Source organism: Anser cygnoides, chromosome 4 (assembly GCF_040182565.1).
Source record: "Anser cygnoides isolate HZ-2024a breed goose chromosome 4, Taihu_goose_T2T_genome, whole genome shotgun sequence".
Classification (NCBI taxonomy): Eukaryota; Metazoa; Chordata; class Aves; order Anseriformes; family Anatidae; genus Anser; species Anser cygnoides.
This window is the reverse complement of record NC_089876.1, coordinates 32,522,786-32,540,702: the sequence shown is the minus strand read 5'-3', so window position 1 is coordinate 32,540,702 and position 17,917 is coordinate 32,522,786. Positions and strand designations below refer to the sequence as shown.

General features: G+C 41.9%; 1 protein-coding gene across 11 annotated transcripts in view; it reads left to right on the top strand.

Annotated features, from left to right (window-relative positions):
- ARHGAP24 (Rho GTPase activating protein 24) overlaps nt 1-17,917 on the top strand; it is a 188,323-nt gene that overhangs the window by 159,006 nt on the left and 11,400 nt on the right. For all 11 annotated transcript variants that reach the window (XM_013190528.3, XM_048074525.2, XM_066996637.1 and 8 more), the window contains one exon: nt 5,940-6,147. In XM_013190528.3, coding sequence (XP_013045982.3) covers nt 5,940-6,147 — 208 coding nt within the window. The remainder of the gene's footprint in view (nt 1-5,939; nt 6,148-17,917) is intronic.

Below are 17,917 nucleotides of genomic sequence, written 5' to 3'. Positions count from 1 at the left end.
GGGGACTTCAACTTTCCAGACATATCCTGGAGATACAATACAGCTCAGAGGAAGCAGTCTAGGAGGTTTCTAGAAAGCGTGGAAGATAGTTTCCTGATGCAGCTGGTTAGTGAGCCTATCAGGGGAGGTGTCCCGCTAGACCTGTTCACAAACAGAGAAAGACTGGTGGGAGATGTGGTGGTCAGGAGCTGTCTTGGGGAGAGTGACCACGAAATTGTAGAGTTCCCTATTCTCGGCGAAGTCAGGAGGGGGATCAGTAAAACTGCTATCTTGGACTTCCGGAGGGCAGACTTTGAGCTGTTCAGGTCACTGGTTGGCAGAGTCCCGTGGGAGGCAGTTCTGAAGGGCAGAGGAGTCCAGGAATGCTGGGCACTCTTCAAGAAGGAAATCTTAAAGACTCAGAAGCAAACCGTCCCCATGTGCCCAAAGACGAGTTGGTACGGAAGAAAACCGGCCTGGCTGAACAAAGACCTGTGGCTAGAGCTTAGGAAGAAAAAGAGGGTTTGGAAAAGAGGGCGGGCCACTCAGGAGGACTATAAGGATGTTGTAAGGCTGTGCAGGGACAAAATTAGAAAGGCCAAAGCTCATCTGGAGCACAATCTGGCTACTGCTATTAAAGATAAAAAAACGTTTTTATAAATACATAAACTTGAAGAGGAAGACTAAGGAGAATCTCCATCCTTTACTGGATGGGTGGGGAAACTTAGTGACAAGAGATGAGGAAAAGGCTGAGGTGCTTAATGCCTTCTTTGCCCCAGTCTTTATCAGCAAGACCAGTTGTTCTCTGGATACCCAGTACCCTGAGCTGGTGGAAGGGGATGGAGAGCAGAATGTGGCCCTCACAATTCATGAGGAAATGGTTGGCGACCCGCTACAGCACTTAGATGTATGCAAGTCGATGGGTCTGGATGGGATCCACCCGAGGGTACTGAGAGAACTGGCGGAAGAGTTGGCCAAGCCGCTTTCCATCATTTATCAGCAGTCCTGGCTATCAGGGGAATTCCCAGTCAACTGGCGGCTAGCAAACGTGATGCGCATCTACAAGAAGGGCTGGAGGGTGGACCTGGAAAACCGTAGGCCTGTCAGTCTGACTTTGGTGCCAGGGAAGCTCATGGAGCAGATCATCTTGAGTGTCATCACGCGGCACTTGCAGGGCAACCAGGCAATCAGGCCCAGTCAGCATGGGTTTATGAAAGGCAGGTCCTGCTTGACAAACCTGATCTCCTTCTGTGACAAAGTGACATGCTTAGTGGACGAGGAACAGGCTGTGGATGTGGTCTACCTTGACTTCAGTAAGGCTTTTGACACCGTTTCCCACAGCATTCTCCTCAAGAAACTGGCTGCTCATGGCTTGGACTGGCGTACGCTTCATTGGGTTAAAATCTGGCTGGGTAGCTGGGCCCAAAGAGTCGTGGTGAATGGAGTTAAATCCAGTTGGAGGCCAGTCGCTGGTGGAGTCCCCCAGGGCTCAGTACTAGGGCCAGTTCTCTTCAGTATCTTTATCAATGATCTGGATGAGTGATCTGATCGAGTGCACCCTCAGTAAGTTTGCAAATGACAGACACCAAGTTAGGTGCATGTGTCGATCTGCTCAAGGGTAGGAAGGCTCTGCAGGAGGATCTGGATAGGCTGGACCGATGGGCTGAGGCCAACTGTATGAGGTTCAACAAGGCCAAGTGCCGGGTCCTGCACCTGGGCCACAACAACCCCAAGCAGCGCTGCAGGCTGGGAGGTGAGTGGCTGGAAAGCTGGCTGGCAGAGAAGGACCTGGGAGTCTTGGTTGATAGTCGGCTGAATATGAGCCAGCAGTGTGCCCAGGTGGCCAAGAAGGCCAACAGCATCCTGGCCTGTATAAGAAACAGTGTGGCCAGCAGGGCTAGGGAAGTGATTGTCCCCCTGTACTTGGCTCTGGTGAGGCCGCACCTCGAGTACTGTGTTCAGTTTTGGGCCCCTCGCTACAAGAAGGACGTCGAGGTGCTCGAGCGAGTCCAGAGAAGGGCAACGAAGCTGGTGAGGGGCCTGGAGTACAAGTCTTACGAGGAGCGGCTGAGGGAGCTGGGCTTGTTCAGCCTGGAGAAGAGGAGGCTCAGGGGCGACCTCATCGGTCTCTACAGGTACCTTAAAGGAGGCTGTAGTGAGGTGGGGGTTGGTCTGTTCTCCCACGTGCCTGGTGACAGGACGAGGGGGAATGGGTTAAAGTTGCACCAGGGGAGGTTTAGGTTGAATATTAGGAAGAACTTCTTTACCGAAAGGGTTGTTAGGCATTGGAATGGGCTGCCCAGGGAAGTGGCTGAGTCTCCATCCCTGGAGGTCTTTAAAAGACATTTAGATGTAGAGCTTAGTGATATGGTTTAGAGGAGGACTTGTTAGTGTTGGGTCAGAGGTTGGACTAGGTGATCTTGGAGGTCTCTTCCAACCTAAATGATTCTGTGATTCTCTGATACGCATCTAAGTTGGTCATACCCATTTCAAGTATGTCACCTTTTGTACATGAATCACTCACTACTTTCTCTATGAGTTCAAAAATACCGTGTAGCACTACTTCTGGGCATCTGAATGCTTTATGATTGCCAGCTGTTTTCAGTATTCTACAGCTTGTGTTGGGATGCATCAGCAACTTATGACAACATGGGCATTCTTTTTTGCTCCCACTGCACAATCCCCCTTATTCTAGTTTATTTCTTTATGTATTAGACATGCTTTGAAAGCCAGCTCTTAAAAAAAAAAATACAGCACCATCCCAAAAAATGAAGTGATGTGTTTTGACTACAGTGTCATTACTAATACTAGTTTCAAAGCAATCTGGTAGGTTTGAGAACTTAATCTTTCTTCTGCAAAATGTAAACTGGTCTGCAAAATGCACATTATTGAATGGAACGTTAGCGTGGAGAGAAGAAAGTAGAGCTAATAGGACAGAGCTTATTCATAGTAAACGTACTGTCAGTGAGCGTGAGTTTTAATTGTATGTCATATAATTGGAATATTCATATTTTCCACTGATGAAAAGAATTGAAAACTCTTGTGTTACGAGCAAGAACTGTTGAAGGAAAGCTCTGAATGTACATTCATAGGACAAAATTAGGAGAGAAGGGTCAAGTTCTGCACCTAAGGAGGAATAACCACAGGGAAACAGCTCCATGGAAGAGAACCTGGGTATCCCAGGGGACAGCAAGTTGGACAGAAGACAGCAGTTGGCCTGGCAGCAAGGAAGACTGACTACAGATTGGGCTGTATCAACAGGAGCAGAGACAGCAGAGGGAGGGAAGCGAACCTCATCTACTCAGCATTTGTTAGATCACATTCCAAATACTCTCTGTTCAGCCAAGGGGCCACCAAGGTGCTGGAGCTGGAGCACACGCTGTGCGAGGACAGGCAGAGAGAGCGGTGTGTGTTTAGCTAGGAGAACGGGCGACTTTGGGGGCAGCAAAAAGAAGCTGTCTCAGATAGTAAGAGAAAATTGTCAAGAAGGTGGAGCTGGGCTTTTCTACAACAGTGGGTGGAGGGAGGGTAAGAGACCACTGGCATACACTGAACAAGATAGTTTCAGACAGGATAAAATAAGGAAAGCTGTTTCACCTCGACAGCCAAGTAGTAGGAACAGGTTGCCCAGAGAGGTTGTGAACCTGGTTGTGAAGAGTTTTTGGAACTGTCACATGCCATTTCCTTTATCTGCTTAATGAGCTGTACCACATGGGTTCAAGTGATAAAGAATGGGTGCTTATTGAAGTTTTTTGTGTCATCCCTCTACAGAAAAAGGTTTGGATTTGTTTCAGTGGGTAGAACAGGTGCTTTTGATGGGAAAGACTTTTTTTTTTTTTTTTTTTTAAGAGTACCTCAAAGTGCCTGGATTTTAAAAACCCTAAGAATTGTAGAGGGTCTTTCTGAATTGATTTCCCTAATGGAGCTGAGTCTTTAGGTGAAGGTCTTGGGTGCAATTCCAAGTGCAGAAGGGCCCTTGAAATCCCCAAATTCCTAGAATCAATCACACTGATTCCTTAACTAACTTAATATCAGATCTCCTCCTTAATTCTGCTTCATTTAGAAAGAGTCTAGAAAATGGGGAGGACTTGAGGATGTCCTCAGTGTTGACCAGCAGCAACCCTTAACTCAGGGAAATACAAGAAGTCCAAATTCATATAATACTTCTGTGATGCCCTGGGCAAGTTTGCAGGAGATGAGAAAGGTAAGTAAGAAATAAGAAAACATAGTTAATGCCCTCTGCCAGCATGATGAAGCTGAACTTCAGGGACACAAATATTTTACATTAGTCAGTATTCTTCTAAGCTTGATTGACTCTGAAATTTCAAAAATTCCTTCTTGAATCAAAAATTTGGGGATTTTGGTTTTTGTACAACTTGAAAAAAAGTTGGCTAGTAAAGAGTGACTGTGTAACGTTTAGTCACTTTACCTACTGCTGTTTTTGGCATCCACATGTGTGAGTACCATGGAAATCGCAAAATGTGCTTGCTGCTCTGCATCTCAGTATAATTTCTGGATGTCTTAGCTGGACATCATTATTCTCACCAGTCATTTCCTGTGTTAGCATAAAAATAATTGCACTTAAATGCAAGCCCCAGACCTTCAGTGTGGGTGGCTGACAGCTTGCTACCTACTTGCTGTAACATCCCAGAGCATACACAAGGCAACTTTCACCACAAGGACAGGCAGGAGTTATCGTTCTTTTGTTGCAGGAAGGATGTACACATTGAAGGGTGCTCTGAAGGACGCTTTGCTCTGCATCCTACCTTACTTTTTGGTTACTTACGTGTTTACGTATCAGTGATTTGTGGGTGAAAGAGGTTCTTCGGGCGAGAGGCAAAAGCTGACTGGCTCAACTGTGGGCTTTCTTTAGAAAAACCAAAATAACTCTGTTCTCCTTGTTGCGCATTTTCAAACTGGTAGGAACTGTGTGCTCAGTGAAGGGCAGAATTTGACTTACTGCTTTTTTTTTTTTTCACTTTCTGTCATACGTAATTGCAAAAGCAGTCTTTCAGGTATAGATAGTTATTTGGTATTTAGTTTCTTATCATGGCTGCCTTAGAGCTGTTCATTGTGTTGCTATATATAGAAATTAGATTGCCTTGCTCCAGCCCCAGCTCCAATCAACAAATGGTCTCAAGGGAGAACTTCCATCACAGATGATATATCTGAACATTGCTGTGATAATGCTTGTGATGGCTTGCTCTGCAGTTGGAAAGGGAGAGGTAAAACAGTTACAGAAGAGGAGTTGTATTTCCAGTGTCCACAATGGTATCCTCAGTTTGGGGTTGAAGTTAATTTTGTTGGTAAAATTCCATGTTTTTCCAAGGCTAAAGCCAAATACTGGTTTCCTGAAGTTTGTCTGACGTGTTTTTGCCTTTCATTTCATGATCTTTTTTTTTTGTACACACAGTTTATTGTTCCTAAAGTGCTAATGCAGCTGGCAATAAATTGTAGGAGAGGTCTTTGCTTATTTTGTGAAATGCAATTAATTGTTTGGTTTAATATGAACTAAATCCTGAGTTATAAGTCTCCTGTGTTCCATGTGTAAAGGTAATGTTTATATATAATTGAAACTCATACAGAAACTACCTGATTTTATACGCATCATTAGGCACAAGCTAAGAAAATGGAGATGTACATCACTTTTGAATCAGAAGGTTTGTGACAGAAAATGCCATGTGTAATATTTCTCTATGTTTTGTGCTTTTGGTCTAAAAAGTCACTTCAAATTTTTTTTCTTTTTAAAGAATGTTTTAGAGCATTGTTGTGTAATATGTCATCATCATATTTATGTGACAGCATCAGATGTGAGATGCAGCAATTTATCCTTAAGAAAGGGGTGCATTAATTGTCCATGCATTGAAGTGAGCTGTAGATTGCATGGGTTGTAGTGAAAGACACAGGCTCCTCGCGCGTTTTTGTGAATCGCAACCATGTTACATCTCTCTTTCATGTAGGTATTTTTGGCCAGAAACTAGAAGACACTGTCCGATACGAGAAGCGATATGGGAACCGCCTGGCTCCTATGCTGGTGGAGCAGTGTGTGGATTTTATCCGGCAGCGGGGGCTGAAAGAAGAAGGCCTTTTTCGGCTGCCTGGGCAGGCTAATCTTGTCAAGGAGTTGCAGGATGCATTTGACTGTGGAGAGAAGCCTTCTTTTGACAGGTAAAATCCTCCAGCTGTCCCCCACTCCCTGAAGCCTAGATAGGACACAAAGCGGTCTGCTGTTCTGGCAGACCCAAGGTGCTGTAAGACACGTGGCAGCGGCAGATAGAATGAATGCTTTTGTACTTTTTTTCTGCATGTTTCCTATTATCACTGTAACATTTTATTTTTTTTCTGACTTTGATGTCTGATTTCAAAGCATTTCTGGAGGAGTTCCATTTATGAAATGCTGGTTACAAAATGTATCATTAATGGTTTGGCTTAATCAGAAATATCTGGATTTCCTTGATCTTGGTATAACTTGAAATGCAGTGTTGGTGCTGGGATTTAGTCAGTACCACAAAGGAAGAATTTGTCTTATCACCAATTGCAATATGTTCTGTTACCTATAAAACTGATTGGAAGGGAAGTCCAATTTTGTGTGATCTTTTATAATTTTGAGCCTCTGGCTTTAAAAAACAAAGGCTGCTGTGACCATAATCGTAAACCCAAATGATTTTGAGTGTCCAGGTCCAAGATGCGTTCCAGTATTGATATAATTTTGCAAAGCTATTAAGAATTTTATGGGCCAAGAACCCAATCCTGTTCACACACCTGTAGGTGGCTTCAATCTGTAAGATCAATCTTTTGGGTAAGTTCAGCTCTCCTGACGCAACCACTGCAATAGTTTGTATATTCAGAAGGTGTACAGTCAGAGAAACAGAACCAGTTGATTACGAATGCCCCAAAGCCTGTATTAAACTCCGTATTAAGGGTTAGTATGATGTTAATGAAATTCCGGTTTAGGGGATTGTAGTCCTCGATGTGTGCTGTAAGTAACACCCATAAATACACCTCCAAAATGGATTTGGGATCCTTCATTCCCACCAGGGGTCTAATCTGAATTAGGAGGAGGAAGAGGCAGGCTACATTTATTTTGTGGGACTTCTGATAGCATTGCAAGTAACAGGAAGGAAAGCGCAGCTTGATCTTTTAGTGCAAAAATATACCATGATACGAACCTGATTGCTGGAAAACATTTACCTCCCCTTCTTCCCTACTTCTATGAAGTAGGCAAATTTAGTATGTATGAAGGTATGTGTTTCACAGATGCACAGAAGGCAGACAGCTGTAGTCTGTTTTATCTTGAATGGTTTCCTAAGTCCTGATGCTTAGTTTAGGAAATGCCAAGAATTTATAATTGTGTGGAAAAGCAAAGTGATTTTCTTCATACGAGTTTTATTAATTCCTAATCAGAAAGTGAGAGTTAGGATGACTGACCAGAAAACAGTTTTATGGAGCTGGAAGACTCTGGGAAGTGATAGTCTTACCTGGTAAACGTTTGAAGCATGCTTACAGACTGTTCAAATATAGCCTAACTTACCTAAAAATGAGTAGAAAATTACAGTAGTCGGGAACCCCCTGAGTATCTTTTCCTTTCTTTGACATTTAGCTAAATACTGCATGATAAATATCATGTTCCTGGCACAATCTCTACCAAAGGTACAAGTGGGCAAATGCTGTGGGCAAATGAAACCAAAGGTGATTTTTTCAATGCCTGTAAGTCAAATTATTGTGGAGGAAATGCTTAAGAAACAGACTGCCCCCAAGCCCCAGGAAGATGATGTACTGAACACCCCACTGGGAGGTACAGCTTGAAAGAGGTGCCATAAGGTCTATCTATTCAAAGCAAATGAGACCAGAGATGAGCTGCTTAAATTATTTTTGCAAAGTTATTTAACAGTGTCTGTAGCACACACTAATGAGACCCAGGAACAGGCACGCTAGTTGAGCTCTATCAGATGAAATGGAGAAGAGATTTTAAACGCCAGTGCTGTGAAGTAAGCACATGATCTCCACTACAGCAAAAAGAAACATGAGCAGGAGTTAGCTATCAGTCTTTGGTACTGCAGTTCTGCTTCTGAAGCTGAGAATTTATAGAAGTCCTGTGTGTCCTTTTTAAAGGGTCCTTTTTCTGGTTAATTTTTCACATTTGAATTTGGAGGTAATGTGTGACTTTGCTGTAGCAAATGGACCAGAAGTCAGGCAGATTTAATCTCTGCTCTCACCTCTGCCATTGGGCATCTACTTTTTTCCTACAATCTTTTGTATCAGTTGTATGCTTTGGAGTTCATTTCGCAATGTTGAAAGAACACCTACATATTACCTTGGTTTTGGGTAGCCTTTCTTTTCCTTGTGCTGAACAGCAGCATGTTATCCGGGTTTGATGGAATTGGTATGGCAAGCTGAGCTCCTGGAAAGCGGCCACAGTCTGAAAAGTTGCTGTAGAGAAAAGAAAGTATGTTAGGGGAGGGGGCTGTGCTTAGTTTTTGTCATGGAGTTCGAAATCCACTGGGTTTATTCTGCAATTATCTATTTGTAGTCACCAGTCTGGTAGTGCAAAATCTCCTGGTTTTTGTTTATTAATTTACATTCCCTCCTTCTCATACATCAGTAGTAATAATGATTTAGCATTTAGAGCTTAGCTGACAGTTTTGTTGATGGGACAAGAAACACAATGGAATCCAGGTCACGCTTCCATAGCAGTGCCGGGTCACCAGCTCGGACTGGGAGAAAGACTAGCTGTTGTCATTGGGGCTGGAAGTAATACAAAGAGCTGATGTTTGAGTAGTTTGCCATTTTTCATAGTGACGTTTTTCTGCATGTAAGTACACGTAAGTGAAACAAAGACTTCAGAATAAATGAAGTCACCGTGAAATGCTTAGGTATGCAGGTGTATGGGTTTATGTGAGAAATTAGATTATTAAATAACCATTCTTATGCTTTGTTAGCTAATTCTGTACAATTCATAACTTGCAGAAACAAAAGGAAAAAGAAAGGTAAGGTTTTACAGCTGTAATTAGTACTCTTTTAAAATTAAATCTCTATTTTTGGGAGGTGGAGTTCAGTTGCACAGATGTCTTTTTTTGCGCAGTGGCCTTGAGCTTAGCTGCTGTCCACGGTTCTGTGGATACACTGCCCTTATCCTCTCCTGTGTTCCTGTCCGTGCCCGTTTGACAAAGACAAATGAAAGCAAGCAGAAAGAGCGTGGTGCATTTTAAGGAAGCAAACTAGTCTTGCTCAGAGGATAAAAAAATTCCAGCCATGTTTTGTAAACATGAGACACATTTGACAAATTGTAGCTCCCATGAGTTAGCAGCTGGATGTGCTGTTGCTGAAGTCAGTTACAAAAATGCAGTGAATCCAGGACAATTCAGAAAATAGCAAAAAATCTTCACATATGAATTTGAGCTTGATCTTATTTTATAGGTCGATAAAACGTTGCTTAAGAATTGTGAGCCTTCTGTACACAATTCAGTGAGAGTGGAACCAATATTTGAAATTTCTTAAACTTGCAAAATGACAAAACCCGGTATCCAATCAGAAACATCCAACATCCTACCTGTTATGAAAACTGGCACATCAGCATTTACATTTCTTGTGGTCTTGCAAAGGTGAGGAGGTACAGTTGCAAAAGCAGAAAAATGCTGATGCCTTTTGTATGAAGGGAAAAAAAAGAATAATGAAAAGTGTATGATAGTTTAAAAAAAATCAAATAATATCCCACTCTGTATGTATGTATTATATGCACATCCTATGATATCTGCTTTGAGGAACTAGCACTGCAATTAGTTAATCATGTGTGCTCACTACTATTTGAAATATCTCTGGTATTTGCCATCTCTGTGTAGAATTGTCCCCTCCAGGGAATCCATTTTGCTTGCCTTTGGGGTAGGTTTCTTTCTGCTTGTGTGGCTTACATTTTAAATTTGAAGTCTCTCAGCTGCATTACAAATCACACGTTTGTAAAGATACAAAGTGGATTATGACTATTTGTTCTGTAAAATTAGCATAGGAAATATGGCACTGCATAAGGAAAATAGCAATAATGGTTCATTTTGCAATTTTTACACATAAAATTTGATTATTCTTTTTATATTATCTCTTTCCATCTACTGTTCATCACAATTGTTGCCAGAAGACATGAGAATTATGATTTCTCAGGGAGAAAAAAATATTTGAAGTGTCACTGAAACAGATATTAATACTTACGTGACTGATCTATGTATGTGGCTTGGAATTTCAAACCGTTATCATTGATATATATAGCCCAGTAGTTTGCTTGGCTTTAGAATTGCATTGTTTACCTGCCTGCGTTTTTGAGTATGCACAAGAGCAAAGGCAAGCACACACTTGCACATTTAGCAAAACAAAATCCCTTTTACATTCTCTCATGCGTATAGATTCCTTTAAAAGAGAAGGCAGGAGGTGATAGGACAAAATATTCCTTGTTGCTCTAGTCACCGTAGCTATCAGCTGAGGAAAGGATATGTAAGTGGCAGGATGTGATGGCTGGCAAACATTAGCCGTTATTCACCACAGTCAAACAATCCAGACCATGGAACTAGGTATGTCCCTGCACATTTAATCACTGGGATTGTCAAAGAAAAATAGGTGAATGATGAGGATGGTACGAGGTAATATCCTCGGTGTCAGAAGGACCGCATGCCCAAGTCAATATACGGAGAACAGCACTGTCTACCAATCGCTCTTGCATCCTCCCTCAGCAAGGGCATATTCAAAGCATACCATAAATTACTTCCAACTCCAAATCGACCTGACTGAATGATTTTAGGGGGGATTCCTCTCCACTGGCTACGTCTGCACATATCCTGAAGCCCAAGAAAAGTGCATGTATTTGAGGGAAGATAGCGAAGGCACAGTCTCCCTGAGCATGCTCAGGCAGCACGGCAATCATTCAGGGCTTCTGAGATTTTTTGCTTGTAGGACTAAAGCAGCCCCCCTGTGTAGCAAGGCACAAGCGGTGGGCACAAGAACACCGACCTGATGTACAGCAGGGCATGGGCACCCCCTCACTGGCTCTGTAGTGTGAGGGGTAATGGGGACACTCAGCCCTCCAGACCTGGTGTAAAATTACAGTGCGGATGCAAAAGAGAGAAAGCAGGTGTGCCAGTTCTAGATTCAAGACTTCTCTGAACAGTGGACATGGGGACAGCGTTTTCCAAATTGCTGAAGGCAAATTTGATAAGGACAGCTGATTGTATTTTAAAACTGCTGAGCAGACAAAACAAGGGCGACTCTGAAGAAAGTACAGCTATAAAGAAATACTCTGGTCCCTGGTGGAGTAATTATGGTGTGTTATGTATATCTTTTCTGAATCAAGGTACAACAATTGAATGAAAAGCCTGGCAAAACAAATGTTTTTGTAGCATGGAAGTAATTGTGCTTTCCAGGAAACCTTACTTTTTCAGACCTCAGGCAGTCATCTATCAAGGTCCTCCACGGTTTTAGGGCTTAGCAGTTTCCAGGAAAGCTGTCAGAGTTTTAGAAGGCGAGTGTATACGACATTTAAAAGCATAATACTGAAATATTTTTATCTTTTTCTTCTTTGTTATGTGTTAGTATTATTGTAGTATATGGAAAGATGTTCTGGAAGAGAACAAGACAAACCTTTGTTTGTTGTTCCTTTAATTATCATTAAGGCATTCCTTGCTGCTAGGCAGCATCCCCCCCCAACCCCAGCAGAGGTCTGCGATGCAGAGGAAAGGACCACTCTTCTAGGCACTGCACAGGCCTTGGCGCTTAGTAATCTATCTAGGAAGCCAGCCTAATTCCCTTTACAGTCTCATGCAGTGGGAGCTGTCTTTTTGGGGGTGCACTGTGCACTGGCACTGTGAGGGCTACAGGTAGACATGGACTTGGATATCACTAGTTAAGAATTTTCTTTATTTTCCAAATACAATCCTCTATGTAAGAAGTTGTTTAGAAACAGTTCCCCACAAGAATGGGGCTTTATTCCTTTCCTAGGGGAAAAACACAGTAATCCCTACACAAAGCACTTATGTGAAATGAAGTTTTTACTAGAAAGCCAGTTCCTGCCAACACAAATGGCCTTAGGCTTGTGTAAATTCCCATCCGTTTGTGCCTGTGGTGTTCCAGGCTTCCTTCCCTGATCCTCACAAATGACACCCTGCTCATCACTTGTGCATCTGGAGCCACTTCCAAGTCTGTTCTAACCCTGGCCCTCTTCCTACCCAGCTAGCAGAAATTACCTCTGCATATGGCATGAGTTAAGAGACCTAATCTAGCAATTAAATACACGTTAACAAAGATATTCTAGTGTGATGCAAGGGTCATTAAATCAGTTTAATTGGTGTCCTGCTGTAGGAGTGTGTGGTTTTGGTTATTGGCAGTGAGCAAGAATTTGTAGTTGCTTTGCATGAATTTCAGTTTCGGAAATGGAGTTGCTCCTTAACCTTAGTGAAGATACCTGCTTTTCACTTGTTGCTGTGGGGCTGTAATTTAAGAAGGTAAGAAAAGGCATTTTCCACTACCAATGGCAAGTTTTTAAGAAAGGATGACATTTTGTAAGCATGTGGAGTGTTTTAGAACATCCTTATATAATAAGGCTTGCCAGATTTGTGGCTTTCTCTTCCAATAAACAAGAAGAGGTAATTACTTGTGGGGTTTACCCAGTTTTATATATTTGTAGAATGCCTGCAAAATCTCTGCATAAACGTACCAGTCTTTTTGAACAACCTAGCAATGATTAGATATTTTGGCAGCATGTTGGCTGGAGGCAGCTAATTGTTTCCTGATAGGAACCCATCTGTTTTTTAGGCCTCAGAAAGCACCCACCACCTCTTTTTAATGATCTATATTTCGTGAGTAATTTTTTATGTCCTTCCACAAAGTCTGTCTCTTGCTGTCCTAAATTGCTGTCTTCATTGCTCTTCTTGACGCATCAGGCTTTAGAATGAATTGGCTCCTGTTATAACTCCTGAAGTGGATGTCTAACTTGGAAATAGTCTTTCAATCTTTAGTATTCCTTGCAGTGCTTGCTCTCCTGAATGGGTCCTTGGGAGGTAGCATGGATTCTCAAACATAGCACAAGGACGAAAGAGCAGAATGTGTGTGTTTCGTTTTTTTCTGTCTCAATAGAAGATTAAGAAAAGAGATCAGTAGACATGATGATTTTTGTAGATCCCTTCCAACTGAACTATTCTAAATAAATCCTACCTGCTAAGCTGAAACATGAGAAATTCTGATTATATATTGGGATTCTTTTTTTTTTTTTTTTTTTTCCTCCAGCAAGAGTGTGACCGGACAGTGGAAGAGGCGCTCAGAGAGTTTTTACAGTCCCCATCCTTGGAGATACTCAGAAGTCAAGTAGATGAGGCACTAAGCAACCTGCCATAACTGGTCTTGTTTTGAGCAGGGGTTGGACTAGATGACCTCTGGACGTCCTTTCCAACCTAAATAATTTGGGTGATTCTATGAAGTTTACTTAAAGTAGAGCCAGGCTCTTGTGGCAGCAAGGAGAGGAGAACAGAGCTCAGGGCCTAAGATGGTAAAGGCTTTGATGCATGTTTCACAAGTTGTAGGCAAGATTTCAGCTGGCACTTAGATTATGCACTCTACTGCTTGTACTGTATGTACATTATACAGGAAAGTGAAGGTATCTACACAAGGGGACAAAAATTGCACAGGGTGTTCAACCAATTATGTTATGCATTGACCTGACCTTTGCATTTCTGGCCCAAAGCCTGACTCCAACAACGGTTGCATCGCTCCTGAGTCACCTTAACATTACTGAACACAGGCTTTGCCTGGCCATCCTGTGAGTGCTGGTTCCTCAACAGTAGCAGCGCTCTCATTCTCTCAGTAAAGAGTTATTCATGTTTGTAATACTCCTTGATGCTGCTCACTTGCAGTATTTCAGCACTGGTTTATCATGGACTCTAGCATTATGTGCTGTCTGCAGACTGGCAGCCAGTTGCAAACTCATCCTCCTGTGTCAGGAAGACATCTATACTGGTCCAGGAGAGCTTCTCTACAAGACCTGAATGCAGCTAAGCAGGGACACAGCCACCAGGTGTTGGGATGGGTTCAGGATATGTTGATGACAGAGTCTCTGTTTGCAGGACTAAGATCTGTGACATATTTTAAAGGACAGAGATGCAATTCCAGTAATTCAGGGATGTACTGATACACAAACTGTTCGTACTGTTCTCCTTCATTTTATTACCAGAACTCCTGAATTTAATTAGAGCCTCACAGCTTGTTGTTTCCTACTGTTTGTTCTTTTTGCAAACTGTGTATGTGTCATCGTGGTCCAGAGCTATTTTTGGTGTAGCATTTATCTTTTTGTAATGTGACCCTGCTCTATTTCCTCTCTGAAAGTTTATGAGGAGCTTGTTGGCTTTGTGTGCTGAAGCACTGACTCCAGCTCTCTGAACATGCTGTGCGCTTGTCTGAGAGTGAGGGTTATGCGGGGATTTCTGGTGACCTGCTGGGCTTCAGCAATTTTTGTTTATGGTGGAGAGGGTGAAAATCCCCAGGCAGTGTAATCCGTCTGACAACCACTTCCACAGCGTCTGTGGTATCACAAAGGCAAACGCTGTCAAAACAGCTCTGCCATGAGGGATACCAATGGCAAAGTCTGGACGAATGGTGCTTCGAAGACATGTGTCCTGATGACTACAGGGAGGCTGTGGTGCGTGTGCATTTGTAATGCCTTTGCATGGACAGTGCTGGGGTGGGGGATGCTCCATCGAAAGCATCAACAGTAAAGCAGTATTAACGTTTTAGTGGGTAAGTAATCTTTCTCAGCCTAACACAAGATGCTGAAATGGACTGTCTCTCAGCTTGCTGCTGCTTTTTGTGTTGCATTCCATTTTCAACTTTGTGCTTCGTCATTCCCATTTCAGGGTTGTAATCATTCATTCTCCACTTGGAAGAGTTTGCCTCAATTAATGAGGATTGTTCCAATTTAGAATAAGGAGGATTTTCTGCTGGAACTGACATTCTGTACTTCAAAACTTGTTAATAAATACTTTTAATCATGTTCATTATGAATGTATAATCATTAAACATTTTGATATTACGATGCCACACTGCAAAAGAAGTGTCAAGATAGGTATAATTATTAAGTGTCTGTAGCTGTAATGGTTCTAGGATGTAAGCAAGGCCAAGACTGAAGAGGGCAATACTGTCTTTTCTTAAACTGATCAGTTGTAGCTGGAAAAAGTCCCTGAGGAAAAGGCCCTGCACAGGCCCTGAAAAGATCCATGGAGTACTGATTACACAAATGCCCTGAAGGCAGGTATGTAAATACTGATGGCTGACTTAGACTGTGGATACAACATACAGTGCTGTAAACAGGAAATGGAAATAAGTGCTCCTGATCCTTAAGAGAGCTTGGAGTTGAAAACTCCTTTGAAACTCACAGCTGTCCTCTGTGGCTGAAGTTGGCTTGAGGGTATTTGTGGGTTGAAACACCTAAAAAGCAGATGGATTCAAGCTGTAGTCTGATGTTTTTAAGTTTACCTCTGCATTTTAAAACAGTGGGTGAAAAACTAATACTAGATTGAAAGGTCTAAACATACTGAAACTATATGAAATGCTCTTCTAGTTGCATTATTTGACATTTTTATATCAATATGTAACAATGAAAGAAGAAAGTTGCTTGCTTCTAACTACCACTTAAATAGAATTTAAAAAATCGAGCTCTTTTAAAAAGATTCACAGGCAGGATGTGTGTATACATATGTGTTTGTTTATACTGCCAACATATGCATGGTATTTTCTGCATAGATTAAGTCCCAAGCAGTGCTTCAGTACAGTTCAGGGGAAAATCTAACTCAACCATCTTATTTTGTAATCGCACCATCCTGTGGCAGTCTGCGGTATTGCCTCAGCGTTCTGTCAGTACAAGGCCAGCATTAATTTAAAAGATTGCAAATATGTCCCCGTCTGCTAAACTGGGACTTGGGTTTCTTACCCCAGCTCAGAAAGCACCTTGCTGTAGACTCAGATACAGCATGTATTTCAGGACATTGGTTTGAGTATACAAGTCTTCCTATTATTTTTTTTTCTTCTCTCCTTGGCATCCTGCCTTTCCATTTCTCTCTCAGTTCCCCTGCAGGAGAGCCTAAGTTTTTAGTGCACAACTGAGCCCAGAGCATTACTCTGCCAGTACTGAATACTGAAATGTGAAAGTTCATAAACTGCACAGTGTTGGACTGCTTTTCTTGTTGTTTCCCACCCGACCCCTTTTTTTCCCCCCATCAGCTGTGCCCTCAAGGAGCAAGTATTTTACTTCACACTAAGGGACTGGTGTGGAAGTTATACTTAGGTACTACCCAAAGCGTGGTTCTGGCAATAGAAAGAAGATGCTGTTGCTTCTTCTGGGAGACCTATGGATCAGTTTTTGATAGTTCTTTGGTAATTTTTCTTACTCTGTTTGAATCTTGTATTTTCAAAGGACCTCTGTAGTTTAATGCAAATAATCCCTGGAAAGATATGATTCAGCTCTTCAGCAAGGCCTGGGAAGTTACCCTGTTTGCTAAAGATAAATAATAAGAAGAATCTTGAGAAAGACCAAAAATGCAGAGCAATTGGAGTTCAATTCTTCGCAGATTCACAGCCTGTGTTACCTTCCCTTTCATGCTGCAGTGTAGGGCACTGTATTAAAGCTGCCAGTTCTCATCTGCTCTCTGCAACTGCTGCTCTCCTTCACAGTCTGAATAGCAAATGTATTTCCCTCTGTACTTGCTTTTTGCTTTCCTGATACACCAACAAACTTATGAAACTCAAGAGCTCTATGGATGATCTGCATCTTGGGCAAGGATGAATAGTGACAACTGCTGGGACATGCATGCCATCTGTGTGCTCTGAACACCAGGACTAAAAGCAACAAAAAGACATGTAAGCAAGTACCTCAGAGGAGAAAAGGATCTGTGTTTTAAGACTCCGAGCTGTGTGGTTGGTAATGAATTTTGCTTGTCAAGATGTCAAGAAGAGGTTTTTAGTTTGCATCTGGACTGGGGAAAGGTACAAGGCAAAGGATAAATGCCAAATCTGAGCTAGCATTTGAAATCTCATAAAATAGTTCAGCTATGTCTAGTTTCGTGTATAATACTGTTTCTTACATGTTTGATATGCATCCAAGAAGGGCGAATAACACAGGATTCTCAGTTTAGATCCACGCCTGGCTAGGCCTGCAGCCCAGGGTTGCAACCTAGGGATTAGAATTTGCACCTTCTTTAAAAAATGCAGATTTGAGTTAATGCTTTATTTATAATTTTTCTGAAGAAAGCACTTTGATACATGTTTTGGAATTTTGGCTGGCAATTTTTCATGGTTGAAATAGCATTGTTTTCTGGGAATTTATTTCTTGCGGGTGGTGGTGGTAGTTAACATTTACATGTATACAGTGCTTATCACTGCTCTTCTTCTGTTTTGACTTAGATTGCACATACCATAGCATGTTAATCTAAGGTTGTTCCCATCATTGTTGTTAAGATTTAACTTAGTAAAAGCCATTCTAGTTTTAATAGAGATCATTCCCAAATAAGCTTTGCTAGAGGTATGTTAATCATTAAGTGCATCAGATACCAGTGGTTCCCTCTGTGAGACTGCAAATGTTAAAAAGTTCTAAGTATGGAGTCCTCAAAGAAAAAAAGAAAATATACGGTGATGTGCATCATAGAAATGTCTGTGCATTACTTATTTCTTATGAATGAAGGCAGTGTAATTCAGTATCTGTTTTTCAAACTCTTCAGAAGTCAGAAGGAAGGGTATCAGCTTGCAGCACAACTTCTTACCTGAACCAGGGAAAGCATGTAGAACATTCCAGTAAGGAAGGATTTTAAGAAATGACCGAGTAGTTAAATTCAGAGGAGTTGGAAGTAACAAAAGAGAGATTTCTTCACACAAATTTGTGTTTTTTTATCTATTTCTATACTTTTCTTTTCACAGAAGCACT